The sequence below is a fragment of the Hippopotamus amphibius genome, chromosome 8, assembly GCF_030028045.1.
Source record: "Hippopotamus amphibius kiboko isolate mHipAmp2 chromosome 8, mHipAmp2.hap2, whole genome shotgun sequence".
Taxonomy (NCBI): domain Eukaryota; kingdom Metazoa; phylum Chordata; class Mammalia; order Artiodactyla; family Hippopotamidae; genus Hippopotamus; species Hippopotamus amphibius.
In genome coordinates this window covers 91524638-91545566 of record NC_080193.1, presented here as the reverse complement: position 1 = coordinate 91545566, position 20929 = coordinate 91524638, and the positions used below count along the sequence as shown (strand labels likewise).

The following is a 20929-nucleotide window of genomic DNA, read 5'->3' as shown; positions in this document are numbered from 1 at the left end:
GAACATACTTATTTTCCATACTCAACAGGAAATAGTTGGTTTGATATATGCTCTGCAGAGACATTATAAGATAAGGATTAAAATTTTAGACAAAAATTAGTAATTTAAATTTATATGTATCTTAAGTTATGCAAAATAACTATTTGTTTAGTTAATGGGTATTTGCTAAGTTCTTCTATGGACCAGGCACTGTTCTTGGCATTTGAAATGTTTCAGTGAACAAAGAGGCCCTTGTGGAGCTTATATCCAAACAGAGGTAGACAGAAAATAACAAAAGTGAATATTAAATAACATACATGTTATACTGGAAGTGTAATAGAAAACAGAGCAAGGAAAGGAGGTTTGAGAGTGCTATAGATGAGGTTGGCTGCATTTTAAACAGGACCACCAGGGTATCTTATTGAGAAAGTCAAGGTTGAGTAAAGACACATAGTGTTGCAAATGAGGTGAAAGGCCAGTCCTGGAGTGGTCCCAAGCAGCAGCCCAGCGCCCAAGGAGTAGCCACATAGAAAATGGGATTTTAGAAACAACTGAGCAGTTGTGCAGGCCCTGGGGCCCCTGCAGGATTTGAGGTTTAGCTGGAAAAAAATGAGGAGCTACTTGGGAAGGTATTGAGCACAGGAGTGACATAATATGATTTAAGTTTTAAAAGGATCACTCTTGCTGCTTAGGGAGTGGTGGGGTGTGGTTGGAGCGGTGGGGAAACGTGTGGGGGCAAGGGAGGCCAGTTAGGAGGACACTGCAGAATGTAAGTGTGGGGTAATGACCACCTGGAACAGGATTATTTATAACTCGTCCTAAAATGTCTTCATCCCCTTTGCTACAGTGTTCCAACAACGTAAGTCGGCCATGCTGCCTCTGGTTTTTCTTACTTTAAAGAGAAATTTTTTTTCAGTGTTTTCAAGAACATGTAAATAAGTTTGACCTAGTATAGATTTGGGTGAATATGGGTGTTTAAGTTTTCCTATGTTTATATTTTTCTTTCAGTTTTTTATTCACTAAGTACTTATAAAGCATCTATTTATTGCAAGATGGAGTTACTGCTGACTTTACAGGTCTAATAGCGACCATTTGTTTTGTTCTACGGATAAATAATGTAGCCTCTATCTAAATTTGATGAAGGAAACACAAAAAATGTTTTTTAAATACCCAAACAAATTTTTACTTGAAAAAAAAAAACCAACCCTTTGTTCTAACCTTTATTTTTACGTTACCAAATTAATGCTTCTTCACTTAAAAAAAAGTTATTATAACATTTGTATTTCACACTCTAGTAAGTGTATATTAAATTTATTTCTGGGTCTTGGATATACAGATTGAGAGTTAATAAGGCCACAACATTAACTTCCTTATCTATTAAATATGCAAATTTATAATATACGATCTCTGAGGTCGAACTTAGCTCTAAGATAAAGCTGTAATGCCAAAAGCTGTATAAATGTATCACATTCCTTTTTATATTAAATTATTTCATAAAGAGTAACTTGCCTTGTATGTAAAGTTGTAAATGTCTAAGTAGTGCAGAAGCGTGAGTCCAATGAGGTAAGACAGACGGGATCTCTCTGAAAGAGGCATGCTGCAGAATTCCTTCACTGCCTCTTCCAATTTGGGATTGGTCACATTAGCATCACAAGAATGCAGCCAGAACACACGAGAAATAATCTGCAAGTTGGAGGAAGAAAAATATTTTAGCTGCGAGTCCTTTGAAGCCACCTGTCCATTTTGAGAGGTTTTCTTATACTTCTAGATTTCATTTAAAAATAAGACAAATTATTCTCAAAATCAAATAATTTTTTGTTTAAAGCACTAATTACTAACAATAAACCTATAAAGAGTCCACAGTTCACTGGAAAGCTTAAGAAATAAGAGACAGAAGAAATCCATAATGATTCCCAGATTTCTTGTTTGAATGACCGGGTGAATGATGATACCAAGAAACAAAATTGGTTTGGATTAAGTTTGGGAAAATTACTAGTTTAAGACTCTTCCTCCTTTTAAAATTTTGCTCTTACTTTATTCAAATTGCATTTCATTTATATAATCATTTGAAGTTATAATCTTGTACAATAAACTTTGAGGTCCAGGGATGAAAGGTGAAGAATAAAAGCCCAGAATCACACAATAATATGAATCAACGATCCTAGACAGTAATGCTTGTGTGAACAGTGAGGTGTGACTATGGGACATAAGACGTCAACTCTATTGCCACCGAGTTGAAATAAAGAAAAAGTTTATGAAATTCAAGACTATAGAAACTTTTTTCTCTTTCCTTTTTAAAGTAACAAGAATGTATGCTGTTTACCTGCTTTTATTTACTAAAACGAATCTGCTCTTCAGAGGTCAAAAACGTGATAGCTGAAATTAGATTTTAGGATTATATGAGTGAAAGGTGAAACCAAAGGGGAAAGGTAAAGAAATATTAATTGCTAGAACAAGAGGAAGAAGAATGAAGGTAATTTTTAATTTTTATTTGGGAGAACCAATTACAATGACACAACTAAACATAAATATTCCGAAGTCAGCCTTAAAGGCTTTTAAAAAACTTTATCCCATATTGGAGAATAACTGGGTTGTGTTTAGAAATAACACACTCTGTCACACCAAAGTTTTCAGTGATGAGGTCTTAAGCTCTGCAGTTCTTTTGGAAAATTTCTATGACACTTCCAGACAATGAACTTGGAAATGGGATAAAAGATAAAACATTTCAAGTGGAAAACCCTATTATCGGCCTATGAGGAAATGACATTACTCATTTCCACAGCAAAAAATGTTTACTATACCTACAAACCTACCCAGAGTTCCCTCAACCATATCTATTTCATTACTCTGTCTTGTCTTGGGGCTTTTAAAAAATAAAAACAAGTTCATTTTTATCTTAGTTTCAACAAATTGTAAATGGTCTACTTTTTCTCCCCCAATTAGATTACTGAACTTGACTCGGATATCATCATAAAAGAATGTGAAAATTTTCCTCAGATAATGTGATTGTGACAGTGAATATAAAGAATCACTGATGGCACCATTTATTTAAGAAAAGCATTTGGGGTAAAGAAAATGAGAAGACAAAGGAGGCAAAGGAAGGGGAAGGAAAAGTAGAGGGAAAGGAACAGACAGTGATAATGTTCTTGCTCAAGGATTTTTCTTCTATTTTCACTTAAGAATTAGGCCTCGAACTTTATCATTTGTATGGAAAATTCACCAGATGTGCATGCAGCTTCTCAGTGTTTTACTCATAAGTGCTCAACAAATACCAAATGGTATTTAAACTTTTAAAAAACTGGATGTAAGTGCAAACATATCACCCCACCTCAGCTCTGTTGTCAGGGATGGGAATGGCCAGCAAATCGTCGATACTCCTATTGGACAATCCTGTTGTTCTCCTCAGCTCTTCTTTCAGCTCTTCAACATTTTTAAACATTTCTATTAACTGACCTACAAGAAAACAAAACAAAACAAAACTCACATGTGGGTTGCAATGTAATTCTTTTTAGTCATTCTAACACAGAGAAACCTTCTAGACTAAAACATATATTCAACATATAAGCCTTGTGTCAGGAACAGATATCTCTCAGTCTTGGCAAACTCTGCATCTTTAGGATCTATTTCTGTCTGATTTAGACTTATTCCTATTATGATATCATTAACTTAAGGTAACAGATTGCTCTGGATTACAAATTTTCCTTAGATGTCTACAATGCAAGGTTGATTCAAAGAAAATATGGTTCCCTAGCAGACTTTGATCACACAGTGTGCTAAATATATATTTCTCCATTTGATTTAAAACATCACACAAATTAAAATGCTTTTTAACCTCAGATCATATAATATTGTCAGCTTAGGACAAAGTTTGCTAAATCTGAAATATAATGCCACAGAGCATTTTTTCCTTAACTTTGCCCAGGACCTTACGGCTTATAAAGGGTTTTCACAAGCATTACTTCAATTTTTAAATAGCATGTGCTTAACTCAAAATTCTTTTAGGAGAGTTATTATAATTATTTCATATCTGGGTCATTTAATGAATAACAAACAATATTTTGGCTTTATTTTAGCAGATTGTGATCTCTATTTTGCAAACGCCTTTCAGTTTCTTTATGAAGTATCGCTCATGCAAATACACTTTCTTTATTTTTGGACTTAGTGCTCTTCCGATTTTGTGGCTGCCTGTTGTCCAAAATTCTGAATGCCTTTCTTTTCAGTACTGACGTATTATGCAAAGGAGAAATGTATTGCATGATGCATCATACTCAGAATACTAATAGGAGGTTCTGAATCAATATTTCTGTAGACAGCAGTGCATCTTTATTTTTAAAATCAGATTATTCTCACGGAAGTAAATAAATTTCATCCCTGCTCTTGCAACCGACTATCTAATGCATTTTAATATATCGGAGAAATAAAAGGTGAATGGTCTAACTAGTGAAATTTTTGAAGACATTTTGCTGTGAAATCAAATTTCACTGTTTGATTCTCTGCTGGCTTGCTGTGTGTTTATTTTAGACAGGTAACCATATTTGAAAGCTTCAGGGGTCTCATGTCTAAGGGCAGATACAAAGTAGGTTTGGTTAGGAACTTCAGAGAAGCCTTTCCTAAACTGCAGCATGAGAATCACAAGCATTCTAAGAAGACAGCATTTAACATATGAATGGGGAAACACCTGGTTTTTCAGAGGTGTCTGCACTGTTATTGACATGCAGCACAGCGTCTATGGTGGGCATTAACCGTGTGATATTTTCCAAGTAATTCATTTGCAATGCCTCCTCTAGAAACCTGGAACAGGAAAGCAGAAGAGAAGAAAGTGAACTAGGCATATCAATAATTATTTGAGAAGGGATTTCACCAAGGAAGAAGACAATGGAAAAACTTACCGATCCATATCTAAATTAATTTTGCTTGAATCCCCAGAAAGCAAATCCCTCAGTTTTTCAGAGAGAATAGTGTCCTGATACAGTAAGCTGGTGGCTATTTCAATGCCAACCTCTGCTGCTTCGAGGAGTTGTATGTGAAACGCACTCTCTTCACACAGGCTCCTAAAGTCCGTACTGGAGAGCTGGCACATTTTCTCTATTGAATTGAAAGTTTCAGGTTCACAAAGAAGTTTGGTCAAGTTTCGAAGTTGAGACAGCTTTCCAGGGGGGAAAAGAGTGGGACACATTAGTTTTATTTTTCTAAATATTTAGTATTTGATAATAAGCAACCAAAATTGATTCACTTCCTAAAAAATTTTCCTTATGTGTTTAGTTAGCATTTGGCAACAGTTTTACCACAAAGCACTATTTTCTGTTATTTGATGTTTACTGTTCTCGTAAGAATTTTATAAAACTTTTGGACCTTTTAGACCTCTATCTCAACTATAGTCATATCTTGTAGATTCACAGGTTAAAAAGATGTAATTTAATTTTATCTCATTTAAATCACAAATACTTTAATTTTATACTTTATTTTTTATATCACGTATAAGGGCAGATAGCAAAGCAGATTTGGTTTGGAACTTCAAAAAAGGTTTTCTTCACAACCACTAGGATGACTACTATCAAAACAAGCAAACATACAAACAAACAAACAAATAAATAAAACCAGAAAATAACAAGTGTTGGTAACGATATGGAGAAATTAGAACCCTTGTGCACTGTTGGTGGGGATGTAAAATGATGTAGCTACTATAAAAAATAGTGCAGTGAGTCTTCAAGAAAATTTGAAATAGAATTAACATATGACTCAGCAATTCCAATGGGTTTTGAACAGATATCTATAGACCCATGTTCATAGCAGCATTATTAACCATAGCCAAGAGGTGGAAGCACCCTGTGTCCATTGACAGTTGAATGGATAAATACCATGTGGTATGCACATGTAATGGAATATTATTCAGCCTTAAAAAGGAAGGAGATTCTCTCACATATTATGGATGTATGCTACGTGATATAAGCCAGTCATAAAAAGACAAATACTTTATGATTCCACTTATATGAAGTATCAAGCATAGTCAAATTAATAGCAACAGAAAGTGGAATTATGGAAGCCAGGGACTAGGGGGAGAGGGGAATGAGAAATAGGTGTTTAATGAGCAGAGGATTTTAGTTTTGCAAGGAAAAGAGTTCTACAATGTGTGTATATTTAACACAACTGAACTGCACAGTTAAAAATGGTTAAGGTGGTAATTTTATGTTATGTGTATTTTACCACAAGTTTAAAAAAGTTAATTGACCAAAAAAACCCCAGACTTTTTAAAACTGCAGTGTAAGAATCACACACTTTAAAATTTGGATGGGTATATACCTCGTTATTGACATTATCTTCTATCCTCTTACCTATTGAGGGAAACTTTTGTTCTATGGAGTGCTTAAAAGGGCCTAATATCCCATAGTCAGAAAAAAGGAGGAAAACAAAAATCTAATTTCCTACCCAAATATATTCTTCCTTGTGGTTCACTATGCTCTGTATGTTTGGAGGATATATCCCCAAGTCATACTTCCTGGGGGAAAAAGTTGTGCCTCTGGGAAAGCCAGTTCTGTTGTGCTTGGAAGCAACCCTAGAGCTATTCCTTTTAAGAAGTGAAATAATTTGGAGCAACATCTTACGTAGCAAATACATGTGTCATTCATTGCAGCTCAGTTTCCAATCAGAAGTTGCATTTTGACAGAAATGAATTATGATACAGGAAAATGTTCAGGAATATTTCTTTGCATATGTCAAATGGAAAAGGTACAATGATGTGTCTTAGATGAGAGATTTATAGTAACTACATGTGGGCAGTAGCAATTAAACACCAATCATCTTAGATAGTAAAATATCATTGGTCTATTTTCCACTGTATTTAATATTATAATGGATTTCTGGTTTTGAACCACCTAAAATGGTTTCATATGTATTAAAATTCTACTTACTAGTCTTATTATTATTAGAAATTTTCCATTCTGTAATAAACCCAATCACTTCACCAGATGTAACTATATGTTTGTCACTTGTTCCTTCCTTTGATTTCCTGAATACTAGATATGATTAAACTTCTAATGAATAGAGCCAAACCTCTCTGCCAGTAACATTTATTTTTGTGATTTCTTAAATAAAAAGATGAATACTGGGAGCCCAATTAATTTTTTTAACTGAGCTTTAAAGGTTTGACATACACATATGAGAAACCAATAAAAGTCCATATAGTACAATCTTGGCTTGATAAGATGAAAAATACAGAAGGAGAAACTGGCAATCTAGCCATGCTACTGAAGTAGAATTGGTCCTCTGAGATAAGGATTTAATTCAGGTTTAATAATGCGGTCAGTACTGTGAGGCACATCCGCCAAGGAGCAACATGACAGTCATTTACTATTTGTCATCATTTACTACTTTCTTCTAAAAGCAAGACATGAATTAAACTTTTAGAAACTTCATAGATCATTAGTAATCAACACACATTCAGAGAATTATAATTATCTTTTAAAAGTATGTGTCAAGTTCAGGTTACAGGTTTGTCAAAGTCTCATGAATCACAACCCTGGCATACACAGTAAGGGCTCAGGCCTAAACCTGAACAATGACCCATAACTAACTCCACGTCCAGCTGTGATTGAATTCCCTAGTTCCTATGGTTCCCATTGCATCTGAATCAGAATTATAAGTAACATGATGGCGTAGACATCAAAATATTGTATGCATAAAAATGCTGAAACTGCAACATGTCTAGGTTCTTAGCAGGTAAGGAAAGATGCCTATTTAAATGGCAAGGTATTACAATATAAATAGTGTGCTATCTGTATTTCTGCTTAATATGGAGAATATTCATTTTATGAGTAGTTCCACAATCAGGAAGTTACCCTTCCCACCAGAGACAAAAGAGGAGAAAGCAGGCAATGAAGGGAGGAGAAAACTCGAAAGCTCAAGAAGAGTAGAATGTTCGGGGCTAGGACAGAAAAAAAAAAAGTCACCAATGAATGACAGGCATTTGGCATTTTGGAGGGTCTAAACCTTCTTAGAAATATCATGAATAAAGAAGTTAGGGTGGGCCCTCACTGTTACAATCAAGATACTCATTACTAGGGAGGACAAAGCAGGGAAGTAAGAGCATCTCCTCTTGTAAAACACTAGGAGTTTGTCTTCATTTTTTCAATGATATGTACTGAATATTTTCCATGTGTCAGACTCTATGCCAGGTGCTGAGGGTACACAGTAAAGCGACAGACTTAACCAGGTTCCTACGGAGCTTGTAGTCTTGGAACGAATGGGTTCTGTCAATTGCAAATAGCAGCCATGTTTGTTATAAATAGCAATAGATTTTCTACTTAAGGGACAGGATTGTAGTTAATTTCCACTTCTGTGGCTTCTCAAACCATTTTCATAATATAACCCACAAGGGGAGCAGTATACTCAAAATGTGGATGCTGTTTTAAATTATCCTTAGCTCCATTCCCATACCATTAGTGTAAATGACTGAGAATGTATTATTTCCATTTCCAAATGTATATCGTGTGCTGCCCAGTTACTTTGCAAGTTGAGAACTGCAATGAGTAATTGCACAGGTAATGCGATTGCATCACCAGGGCTCTAATTTAACACCATCATTTGTTCATGAGTCATGTCTTAAGATCTTACTACGTGCTAGATGTGAGACTTTAGAGATGCAGAAGGCATAATTTCATCAGATTTTACACTCTAGTAAGGGAAATAGATCCTACACATAAAATGAGCTATAATGCTAAGTAGTAAATTCCAAAAGCCAGAAATCTCACTGTAATTGGAGACTCCTCTTCCCTATGCCTCACACCTCACTGGCTGCCAAGTTGTGTCAACCTACCTCCTAAAATGCTCTTGAAATTCTTTTCCTATTCTCTGCCACTGACATAGTGCAGGGCCTCACTTTTTGCTTAGGTTACTACAAAAAATCACCTACTTGGCTTTCTTCCAATCTGTCCTCCATAATTCTCCTAGAGAGATGTTTTTCTAGAATGCAGAATTCACATTCTTCAAATTCAGAATTTTCAGGATCAGATTCAAACTCCTTGACTAAGCACAAAAAGGCCTTGGGGATCTGGGCCCACTTTCCTGCCTCTCTCATAGGCACCTTGTGCTCCAGCTGGACACACGACTCCAGGTAACCTACATCTGTCCTTCAGGTTGACACCTCTGTCTTCTTACCAATGCACATTTCTATGTCTGGAACATAGGACTATAACCTAATCCTACACAGCCTGCAAGACTCAGGGAAGGGAGTATCTCCTCCACCAAATTTCTTCTCTTCACCTGCATCCTCTGCAATCTGAGGCTGATGCGCCACCTCCATATTAGAATCCTGTCCGCCCACATACCACAACACTTATCTCACTGTGTTATAATCATTGGTCTGCTTTTCCATCTCCTCCACTGGGTTGATTATAAGGACTCTGGGGTTAGAGATTATATCTTTTAAATAAACAGATCAGCATTATAGGAGTACAGATGATGGATGGAATGAATGAATGGGTAAACATCATACGCACACAAAGTCATTATCCTGATTTGGAAACAGGAAGAAAGGAGATACTCTAACATTGTAGGAGTGACATTTAAACTTGTCCTTGGAGGACTTTTCCAGATGAATGCATAACTTCCTTCTCATTTGCACAAACTAAGACAGTGCTAAGTTAAGTACACTAGAAATTTTAATTTATGTAGAAGACTAAGCCTACAACGTAGGTAATCTAACTAGCACATTTATTTGTAATATACATGGACACATGTTTTGTATGCCTGCTTAATTAGAACATGTTGACTATATAGCAAGGCATCCTGCTTGCCCTGAATAAACCAGTTCTAATTTTACTTTATCCCTGGCAGCATAAATCCAATTAAACTGCCATTCTTACCAGGAAAGCTACTTTCAAAATTTAATAGGGTTATTTAAGAAAAAGAGTGAATTTCATGATAACCTGCATACTGCATGCATGAGCTAAATGAAGAATAAGAGACAAACACCGAGCAATTCAAACTTTGGAGTTAACATTTTTTTCTGTTGCTTCCCCCCCACCCCCACCGTTTCTTCAATATCATACATTTCAGTATGATTTACAGTATTGGTTTCTGCTTCTGAAGATAATAACAAAAATAAGGTGAGTCAACTTATGAGATTTTTGTACACTGTGAAGTCTAAAACATCAGCTTTTGAAATAAACTTTTATAGTTTTAAAAACTAGGGACATCTCAAATTAGGAATCAAATTTTTAATGTTTTTTCAAATTGTATAGCTTAATAAGACAACCATATGAGGAGCCATTCCTTCGCATACTGCATTCTGTAATTAGGCTCTTATGGGTCACTCCAGACAGAGATACCCACTGATTAAAAACAAAATACAATTATGTGAGGACACGAATCAAGATGGCAGAGTAGGAGGACGTGCTCTTGCAAGAGCACCGGAATTACAACTAACTGCTGAACAATCATTGACAGAAAAAAACTGGAACTCACCAAAAAAGACACCCCACATCCAGAGACAAAGGAGAAGCCACAATGAGATGGTAGGAGGGGCGCAATCGCATTAAAATCAAATCCCATAAATGCTGGGTGGGTGACTCACAAACTGGAGAACAGTTATACCACAGAAGTCCACCCACTAAAGTCAGGGTTCTGAGCCTCACGTCAGGCTTCCCAACCTGGGGGTCCAGCAACGGGTGGAGGAATCCCCAGAGAATCAGACTTTGAAATCCAGCAGGATTTGATTGCAGGACCTCCAGAGGACTGGGAGAAACAGAGACTCCACTCTTGGAGGGCACACAAAAAATAGTGTGTTCGCCAGGACCTGGGAGAAGGAGCAGTGACTCCATAGGAGACTGAACCAGACCTACCTGCTGGTGTTGGAGGGTTGCCTGCAGAGGTGGGGGGCAGCTGTGGCTCACTGAGGAGACAGGGACACTGCTGGTAGGGGTTCTGGGAAGTGCCCATTGGCGTGAGCCCTCCCAGAGTCTGCCATTAGCTCCACCAAAGAGCCTGTAAGCTCCAGTGCTGGACAGCCTCAGGCGAAACAACCAATAAGGTGGGAACACAGCCCCACCTATTGGCAGATAAGCAGATTAAAGTTTTACTGAGCTCCACCCACCAAATTGGATTAAAGTTTTAGCGAGTTCTGCCCATCCAGCCCAACCCACCATCAGTCCCTCCCATCAGGAAGCACCCACGAGCCTCCTAGATACCTTCCTCCACAAGAGGGCAGACAGCAGGATCAAGCAGTATCAGCAGTATTTCGTTTTGTGGAACTGAAAACCACAGCCACAGAAAGATAGAGAAAATGAAGGGCAGAAGACTTTGTACCAGATGAAGGGACAAGATAAAACCCCAGAAAAACAATTAAATGAAGAGGAGATAGGCACCCTTCAAGAAAAAGAATTCAGAATAATGATGGTGAAGATGATCTAGGACTTTGAAAAAGACTGCATGCAAAGATCGAAAAGTTGCAAGAAAAGTTTACTAGAGACCTAGAAGAATTAAAGAACAAACAAAGAGAGATATGCAACACAATAACTGAAATGAAATACACTAGAAGGAACCAATAGCAGATTAACTGAGGCAGAAGGGCAAATAAGTGACCTGGAAGACAGAATGGTGATCCTCACTGATGTGGAAAAGAATAAAGTAAAAAGAATGAAAAGGACTGAAGACAGCCTAGGAGACCTCTGGGACAACGTTAAATGCACCAACATTCACATCATAGGGGTCCCAGAAGGAGAAAGAGAGAGAAAGGACCCGAGAAAATACTGGAAGAGATTATAGCTGAAAACTTCCCTAACATGGGAAAGGAAATGGCTACCTAAGTCCAGGAAGCACAGAGAGTCCCAGGCAGGATAAACCCAAGGAGAAACATGCCAAGACATACAGTAGTCAAATTGACAAAAATTAAAGACAGAGAAAAGTTATTAAAAGCAACAAGGGAAACATGACAAACAACATACAAGGGAACTCCCATAAGGGTAACAGCTGATTTCTCAGCAGAATCTCTGCAAGTCAGAAGGGAGTGGCATGATATATTTAGAGTGATGATAGGGAAGAAGCTATAACCAAGAATACTCTACCGAGCAGGATCTCATTCAGATTCAATGGAGAAATCAAAAGCTTTACAGACAAGCAACAGCTAAGAGAGTTCAGCACCACCAAACCAGCCCTACAACAAATGCTAAAGGAACTTCTCTAAGCAGGAAACATAAGAGAAGAAAAGGACCTACAAAAACAAAAACAAAACAGTGAAGAAAATGGTAATAGGAACATACATATCGATAATTACCTTGAATGTAAATGGACTAAATGCACCAACCAAAAAACACAGACTGGCTGAATGGATACAACAACAAGACCCATATATATGCTGTCTCCAAGAGACCCACTTCAGACCTAGGGACACATACAGATGGAAAGTGAGGAGATGGAAAAAGATATTCCATGCAAATGGAAATCAAAAGAAAGCTGGAGTAGTGATACTCATATCAGATAAAATAGACTTTAAAATAAAAAATGTTACAAGAGACAAGAAAGGACACTACATAAAGATCAAGGGATCAATCCAAAAAGAAGAATTAACTATTATAAATATATATGCACCCAATATAGGAGCACCTCAATACCTAAGGCAAATGCTAACAACTATGAAAGAGGAAATCGACAGGAACACAATCATAGTGGGGGACTTTAACATCCCACTTACACCAATGGACAGATCATCCAGACAGAAAATTAATACCGAAACACAAGCTTTAAATGACACAATAAACCAGCTAGATTTAATAGATATCTATAGGACATTACATCCCAAAACAGCAGATTACACGTTCAAGTGCACAAGGAACATTCTCCAGGATAGATCACATTTTGGGTCACAAATCAAGCCTTGGTAAATTTAAGAAAATTGAAATCATATCAAGCACCTTTCCCGACCCCAACGCTATGAGATTAGAAACCAATTACAGGAAAAAAAACTGTAAAAAACACAAACACATGGAGGCTAAACAATACACCATTAAATAACCAAGAGATCACTGTAGAAATCAAAGAGGAAATCAAAAAGTACGTAGAGACAAATGACAATGAAAACACAATGATCCAAAACCTATGGGAGGCAGCAAAAGCAGTTATAAGACGAAGTTTATAGCAATACAATCCTACCTCAAGAAACAAGAAAAATCCCAAATAAACAATCTAACCTTACACCTAAAGAAACTAGAGAAAGAAGAGCAAACAAAACCCAAAGTTAGTAGATGGAGAGAAATCATAAAAATCAGAGCAGAAATAAATGAAATAGAAACAAAGAAAACAATAGCAAAAATCAATAAAACTAAAAGCTGATTCTTTGAGAAGATAAATAAAATCGATAAACCTCTAGCAAGTCTCATCAAGAAAAAGACGGAGAGGGCTTCCTAGGTGGCGCAGTGGTTAAGAATCCGCCTGCCAATGCAGAGGTTACGGGTTCGATCCCAGCTCCAGGAAGATTGCACATGCCACGGAGCAACTAAGCCCGTGTGCCAAAAAAAAAAAAAAGAAAAAGAAAAAGACGGAGAGGACTCAAATCAATAAAATTAGAAATGAAACAGGAGAAGTTACAACAGACACCGCAGAAATAAAAAGCACCATAAGAGATTACTACAAACAACTATATGTCAATAAAATGGACAACCTGGATGAAATGGACAGATTCTTAGAAAGAATCTGTCAACAACCTTCCAAGACTGAATCAGGAAGAAATAGAAAATATGAACACACCAATCACGAGTAATGAAATTGAAACTGTGATTAAAAATCTCCCAACAAACAAAAGTCCAGGACCAGATGGATTCACAGATGAATTTTATCATTTAGAGATGAGTTAACACCCATCCTTCTCAAACTGTTCCAAAAAACTGTAGAGGAAGGAACACTCCCAAACTCATTTTATGAGGCCACCATCACCCTGATACCAAAACCAGACAAAGATACTACAAAAAAGAGAATTACAGACCAATATCACTGATGAATTTAGCTGCAAAAATCCTCAACAAAATACTAGCCAACAGAATCCAACAGCACATTAAAAGGATCATCCACCATGATCAAGTGGGGTTTATCCCTGGAATGCAAGGATTCTGCAATATACACAAATCAATCAATGTGATACACCACATTAACAAACTGAAGGATAAAAACCACATGATCATCTCAATAGATGCAGAAAAAGCTTTTGACAAAATTCAACACCCATTTATGATAAAAACTCTCCCGAAAGTGGGCACAGAGGGAACCTACTGCAACATAATAAAGGCCATATATGACAAACCCACAGCAAACATCATTCTCAATGGTGAAAAACTGCAAGCATTCCTTCTAGGATCAGGAAGAAGACAAGGATGTGCCCTCTCGCCACTACTATTCAACATTGCTTTGGAAGTGCTTGCCACAGCAATCAGAGAAGAAAAAGATATAAAAGGAATCCAAATTGGAAAGGAAGAAGTCAAACTGTCATTGTTTGCAGATGACATGATACTATACATAGAAAAGCTTAAAGATGTGCCACCAGAAAACTACTTGAGCTAATCAATGAATTTGGTAAAGTTGCAGGATACAAAATTAACACACAGAAATCTCTTGCATTTCTATACAGTAACAATGAAAGATCAGAAAGAGAAATTAAGGAAACAATCCCATTCACCATTGCAACAAAAAGAATAAAATACCTAGGAATAAACCTAACTAAGGAGGTAAAAGACTTGTACTCAGAAAACTATAAGACACTAATGAAAGAAATCAAAGACGACACAAACAGATGGAGGGATATACCATGTTCTTGGATTGGAAGAAGCAACATTGTGAAAATGACTATACTGCTCAAAGCAATTTACAGATTCAATGCAATCCCTATCAAATTTCCAATGGCATTTTTCATAGAACTAGAACAAGAAATTTTACGATTTGTATGGAAACGCAAAAGACCCTGAATAGCCAAAGCAATCTTGAGAAGGAAAGACGGAGTTGGTGGAATCAGGCTTCCTGACTTCAGGCTATATTACAAGCCTACAGTGATCAAGACAGTATGGTACTGGCACAAAAACAGAAACATAGATCAACAGAACAGGATAGAAAGCCCAGAGATAAACTATGGTCAACTAATGTATGACAAAGGACGCAAGGATATACAACAGAGAAAAGACAGCCTCTTTGATAAGTGGTGCTGGGAAAACTGGACAGCTACAAGTAAAAGAATGAAATTAGAACACTTCCTAACACCATACACAAAAATAAACTCAAAATGGATTAAAGACCTAAATGGAAGGCCAGACACTATAAAACTCCTAGAGGAAAACATAGGAAGAACTTCTTCAGAGTAAATAACAGCAAGATCTTTTTTGATCCACCCCCTAAAGTAATGGAAATAAAAACAAAAATAAATAAGTGGGACCTAATGAAACTTAAAAGCTTTTGCACAGCAAAGGAAACTATAAGCAAGACGAAAAGACAACCTTCAGAATGGGAGAAAATATTTGCAAATGAATCAACAGACAAAGGATTACTCTCCAAAATATATAAACAGTTCATCCAGCTCAATATCAAAAAAACAAACAACCCAATCAAAAAATGGGCAGAAGACCTAAATAGGCATTTCTCCAAAGAAGACATACGGATGGCCAAGAGGCATATGAAAAGCTGCTCATCATCATTAGTTATTAGAGAAATGCAAATCAAAACTACAATGAGGTATCACCTCACCCCGGTTAGAATGGGCATCATCAGAAAATCTACAAAGAGTAAATGCTGGAGAGGGTGTGGAGAAAAGGGAACTCTCCTGCACTGTTGGTGGGAATGTAAGTTGGTACAGCCACTATGGAAAACAGTATGGAGGTTCCTTAAAAAACTAAAAATAGAACTACCATGTATCCAGTAATCCCACTGCTGGGCATATACCCAGAGAACACCATACTCCAAAAAGACACATGCACTGTAATAGTCACTGCAGCATTATTCACAATAGCCAGGACATGGAAGCAACCTAAATGTCCATCAACAGATGAATGGGTAAAAATGTGGTACATATATACAATGGAATATTACTCAGCTGTAAAAAGCAATGAAACTGGGACATTTTTAGAGACATGGATGGACCTAGAGACTGTCATTACAGAGTGAAGTGAGTCAGAAAGAGAAAAACAAATATCGTATATTAACACACATATGAGGAATATAGAAAAATGGTACAAATCAACCAGTTTGCAAGGCACACACAGAAACACAGATGTAGAGAACAAACATATGGACACCAAGTGGGGAAAGCGGGGAGGTTTGGGGTGGGATGAATTGGGAGATTGGGATACCAAACTGTACACTCTAAATATGTGCAGTTTATTGTATGTTAGCTGTATCTCAATAAAAGTTCTTTAAAAAAATACAGTTATGTAGCACCAGAACTTCTGTCACCCTTTTTTTAGCATTAATCTAGAGTCAAAATAGAACAGGTATTTATAAAGACGCAGATTTAAAACTTAAATTACAAATATATCTTGCCAGAGAATTACAGGAAATATTGAGGTGTGCTTTTTTGTTTGTTTGTTTGTTTGTTCTTTTTCTCTTTTATGGCTTACTTTTGATTTCAAGACTTCAGGAACTGGAGGGAAGTAATCCTCATAGGAACCATTTTGAAGAGAAGATTTTTTATACCGAATTGTAGAGTGCAGCAGTCTTAAATTTTCTGTAAAGGAGGAGAAAAGAATTACCTTGTATGAACTGCAAGGTCATTTAGGCAACCTATTTGAAAGACACCTTTATCCTAATTTATTACTAAGTTTTTTCTAAGATAATAGCCTACTTCAATCTAAATATAAAATGAATGAAAATTTAATCTTTCCTTGAACCATGGAGACTACAGAGTTCATTATTTTTAAAATATTCATAGATATTCTGCTTAGAGACAAAAATATTTCCAGCAAAGGTACTACACAGTTTTAGTTCTTAGTGAACTGAATATGCTTTTATTTTGAATGTACTGTTAAGTTGAAGTGTTTGAGAGAGGATAAGTTGTACAATCACTGTGACACAAATATGCCCTTCCAACCTGATTGATGCATGCCCAGTAAACAGAGACCACACTTAAATATTTGTTGTGCTATTTGCTTGCCATTAAGCCTCAAAAAACTATTTTGGGATAGGAATAGTGAATGCATATCTCCTACAAAGTGTGAGAAAATAGATGTTTTATCTTTAATAAAAGGAAAAGAAATATTAATCTTCATGGTGGTCCATATAGGTAGAAGATTGAAAATAAAGTGTGTAAGGACCAGAAGTAAAAATAGTCTGCTACAAAAATGCCTTTGTTTATGTAATTTACATCTGCTTTTGGAAGTCTACATTATCCTTCTTCATTATTTTTTGACAACTAACATTATTAAGGGCATAGAAAATGTCATGGAGCGTTATGTGAACTAATTCTGGAGACTTGGAAAGTTTATCCAGGTGGCCATTATCACATTATCTGTTATATGGTCCTTATACACTAAAGTTTCTCCAGGTGGGAGGTGGTACTAGCAGCAGCAACAGGAGTAATAATATAATATTATGATTAGATATTCCCTGCATATATCAAATCACTGAAAAGGATGCATACGGAAACTAAGATTTTTAAATTTTCTTTCTTTTTAAGCAGACATGTTATAAGACTTATAAGACTTAGAAGTTCTATAAGTCTTATAAGACTTTTAGAACAAAATTAGAAACCATGAGTAGCATTTTGACTCTTAAGAAGAGTATTACCTTTTGATTCCCTGGCCAAATTGTCAGTGATGTTTCTCACACATGCCAAGTAAGGAATATAAGGACTACCTGCTGATATATTTAAGAGGGCATCTTCAAAGTTTTCCAGTATTAGGAGCCTATAGAATTAGAAAAGAATATATAAATTAAGTTATACAAAAATAAAGAAAAGCCATTTTGTTGAGATCATGTGAGTCCCTGGTTGTTTGGCATTGGTTGACTTGAGCACTGAAGCTCTGTGAAGTAGGACATACTCCCCCATCCAGTCCAGCTGCACAATGCAGCACTACTCTGGATTCTCCGAGTATTTACCTTTTCCATGGGCATTATCTTTATACCTAATTATTTTAATATACAATCTTAAGTGATCTTAAGATCATTTCTAGGGACATTTATATGAAAGAAAAATCACTGGGCCAGGGATGCCAGATAAAATACAGGAGTCCCAGTTAAATTTGAATTTCAGGCAAATAATGAATAATTTTTCAGTATAAGTATGTCCCACAAGTCTTGCACGTCCTTTTCCCTTCCCTTCCCTTCTTTTCTTTTCCCTCTAAATCTGGCAACCCTCTTTCTGGGCTTCAGTTTTCTCTCTTGTCAAATAAGAAGTAGGGGGCTGGATGATCTGCTAGATCCCTTCCACCTATAACATTCTCTAAAGAATTTAAATTCATTTAACTGTGACTAAAAAGAAATGGTAGAATCTAATTGAACAATGTAAGTGCCTTTTTTTTTTATCTTTAACAACCATTTCAGAGTTCCCAAATTAACCGCTTTCTGGTTTCCTTCCAAATTGACTAGCATGTGAGGACATAGTCTAAGATTTTTGAGGCATATGCCTGTGAGTAAATATGTGTATGTTACGCATGCCCTATCACTTCAACTGTGAGGTTGCATCTCTCTTTATTTTGTTATTTCTTCCCTTAGTGTCTATTATTAACTTTTATGTACAGCAGAGATAGAATGTGTCAATGGTTGATTTGGGAACCAATTTTGAATCGAATGGCACACCACACAAATTAACTAGTTCTATTAGGTATTTAACTTAGATTTAATTCATATACTGCCATAGCTAGTAAACAGTAGGACAATGTTTGTGTAAACTTTACAGAAGTCTCATGGTGTTTAGACATCGGTTAATGACACTGGATCCATGAGGAACTTTAACAAGAAAAAAACCTATGGCAAGAAAAGTCTCTAACTTGGCAGTCAGAGCACAGCTAATTGGTCAGATGGCCGACTCTCATCTAAATACAGTCCACAGCCTCCATGTTTAAAAAAAATTGCACCGATGCCTGAGCCTTCTTGCTTTTCTGTAGGCATTTCCTTGACCAGAGACTCTCCTCAGAATTGCCTCTCTTTCTTTTGTGTTTGTCTTCCTCTCTGTCATAATTATTATAGCATTGAGCCATTTCCATCCTGGTGCTGTGCTCAGTAGCAAAATATTGGTTCTAAAGTTCCAGATGAAATGTCACAAGAACATGTGATGGTAAATTTTCAAGCTTTAAATAGAAGAATGCTGGGCTAAAAGTGACCTTGAAATATCATCTAAGCATTACCTTAGTTCCATAAAGAACATTTGATTGCCAAGATTTTTGAGATTAGATTTAATATACACCAAAAATTAAGATATATATGTGCCACTGTTTTGGCATAAACATCCAAGTATCTCTTTAAACCATTTAATTTATGTATTCTTCACATAAAATCTTACCTACTTCCCAAGAATGCTTACAACTAAAGATGAGCTTAAGGATGTATGCATGCATGTGTTTGCAGGCATACACACACATACACACACAACAATAAAAAAATAATAACTTTAGTGCAAAAATAATGAGGAAGGAGAAGAGCTATGAGGAAAAAAAATTTTTTGAGCAGCTTTCTTTAGAAAATTCTGGACCATAAACACTTTTATCTCACACCAAGTACTGCCACTCTGTGATTATTTTAAAACGGGAAGGGAAAGGAAGTCCAAAGATAAGAAATCCCTTAATTTCATCAATCTCAACAAGAGCCATCTTAAAAGTATTAAATTCGTCCTAATAAATGGCCAGCTAGCTGTCAGCAACCAAGGCTGTGGAATTTTCAGGTCTGAAGCGCTAGCATCATCAAAGCTATGGATGCCCCAAGGCTCTGATAAAGATACCTGGCTTCAGCAATAAGCCTCCAGTTGTCTCAACTCAGAGGTTTTTTAAAAAAATTCATTTTGCTACCTATATAGGGAATGTGTTTAAAGGGCTTGTTTATTTGGAACATGGAATCCTGCCTGGGGAAAAACTGCCCAGGGCTGTGAGACTGCTCTTGGGAGAAGCATCTGATTCAGCCACTTTAGAGCAGGAGAGACATAGGAGCAGGAAGAGGAGGTTGTTGTTGATGGAAGGATTTTGCCTAGAATTACCCAGAGTTGGGGAACTTATTGAATAATAGAAAGTTTATAAACAATTGCATAGATTTTATTTTAGAAAGAGAAATGAATGGTTAAAAACAAGTCCTATTATTTGTTTTTATTTGTACACATTTCCATTAGCACAAAAATATATCCTTTGGGACTAAAGTCAAAGAATTTCAATAGCATAATTTATCAGGCCCAAACAACCTTTACATAACAGGCCACCTGGTCACTAAATTCACCCTGAACTATATGAATTTACTTCAATCAGCTTCTACAGGCAACTGCTTGTATTTCCTACCATAACTATTACAGTTACTTCAGAAAACTGCTTATATTAATGGTTCTTAGAAGCCAAAGTTACTGCTGTTATTTCCACTACCTATTCCTGAGACAACATATTTACATGCCCCACAGAGTCCAAAATTAAATGACCTATAAACAGTTTTGGCTACCTGAATACTACTGAAGCAAAGTTTGCTTTACTTTGAGTAAGCACACAAAATATTCTGATTTTTAAACACTGAAATAAATAGTAATGTAAACAATTGGAGACTTTTACATCTTTCATGATGAAAGGCCTGAAAAAGTTGGAAATTAGGCCTCCAGCTAGATTTTCCTCATAGACATAAAGTAACTAGTCCAGACAGAACATGTGGGATCTAGAACAGAAAAACAGATCCTCACGTTGCATTATCCAAAAGTGTCATTGAATAACACCAAAAAACAAGTTTCAACTTTACTGCACTTCAACTGTATCTTTTTGCTTTGGTCAGTCTATAGTTGATTTTTCTATTCCATGGTCTTAGA

At 36.4% G+C, this 20929-nt stretch overlaps 1 protein-coding gene across 6 annotated transcripts in view; it reads right to left on the bottom strand.

Annotated features, from left to right (window-relative positions):
- ABCA12 (ATP binding cassette subfamily A member 12) overlaps positions 1–20929 on the bottom strand; it is a 193924-nt gene that overhangs the window by 91664 nt on the left and 81331 nt on the right. For all 6 annotated transcript variants that reach the window (XM_057745989.1, XM_057745991.1, XM_057745988.1 and 3 more), the window contains 6 exons: positions 17728–17846; positions 16563–16669; positions 4869–5125; positions 4658–4770; positions 3308–3432; positions 1489–1662 (listed from right to left, as the gene is read on the bottom strand). In XM_057745989.1, coding sequence (XP_057601972.1) covers positions 1489–1662; positions 3308–3432; positions 4658–4770; positions 4869–5125; positions 16563–16669; positions 17728–17846 — 895 coding nt within the window. The remainder of the gene's footprint in view (positions 1–1488; positions 1663–3307; positions 3433–4657; positions 4771–4868; positions 5126–16562; positions 16670–17727; positions 17847–20929) is intronic.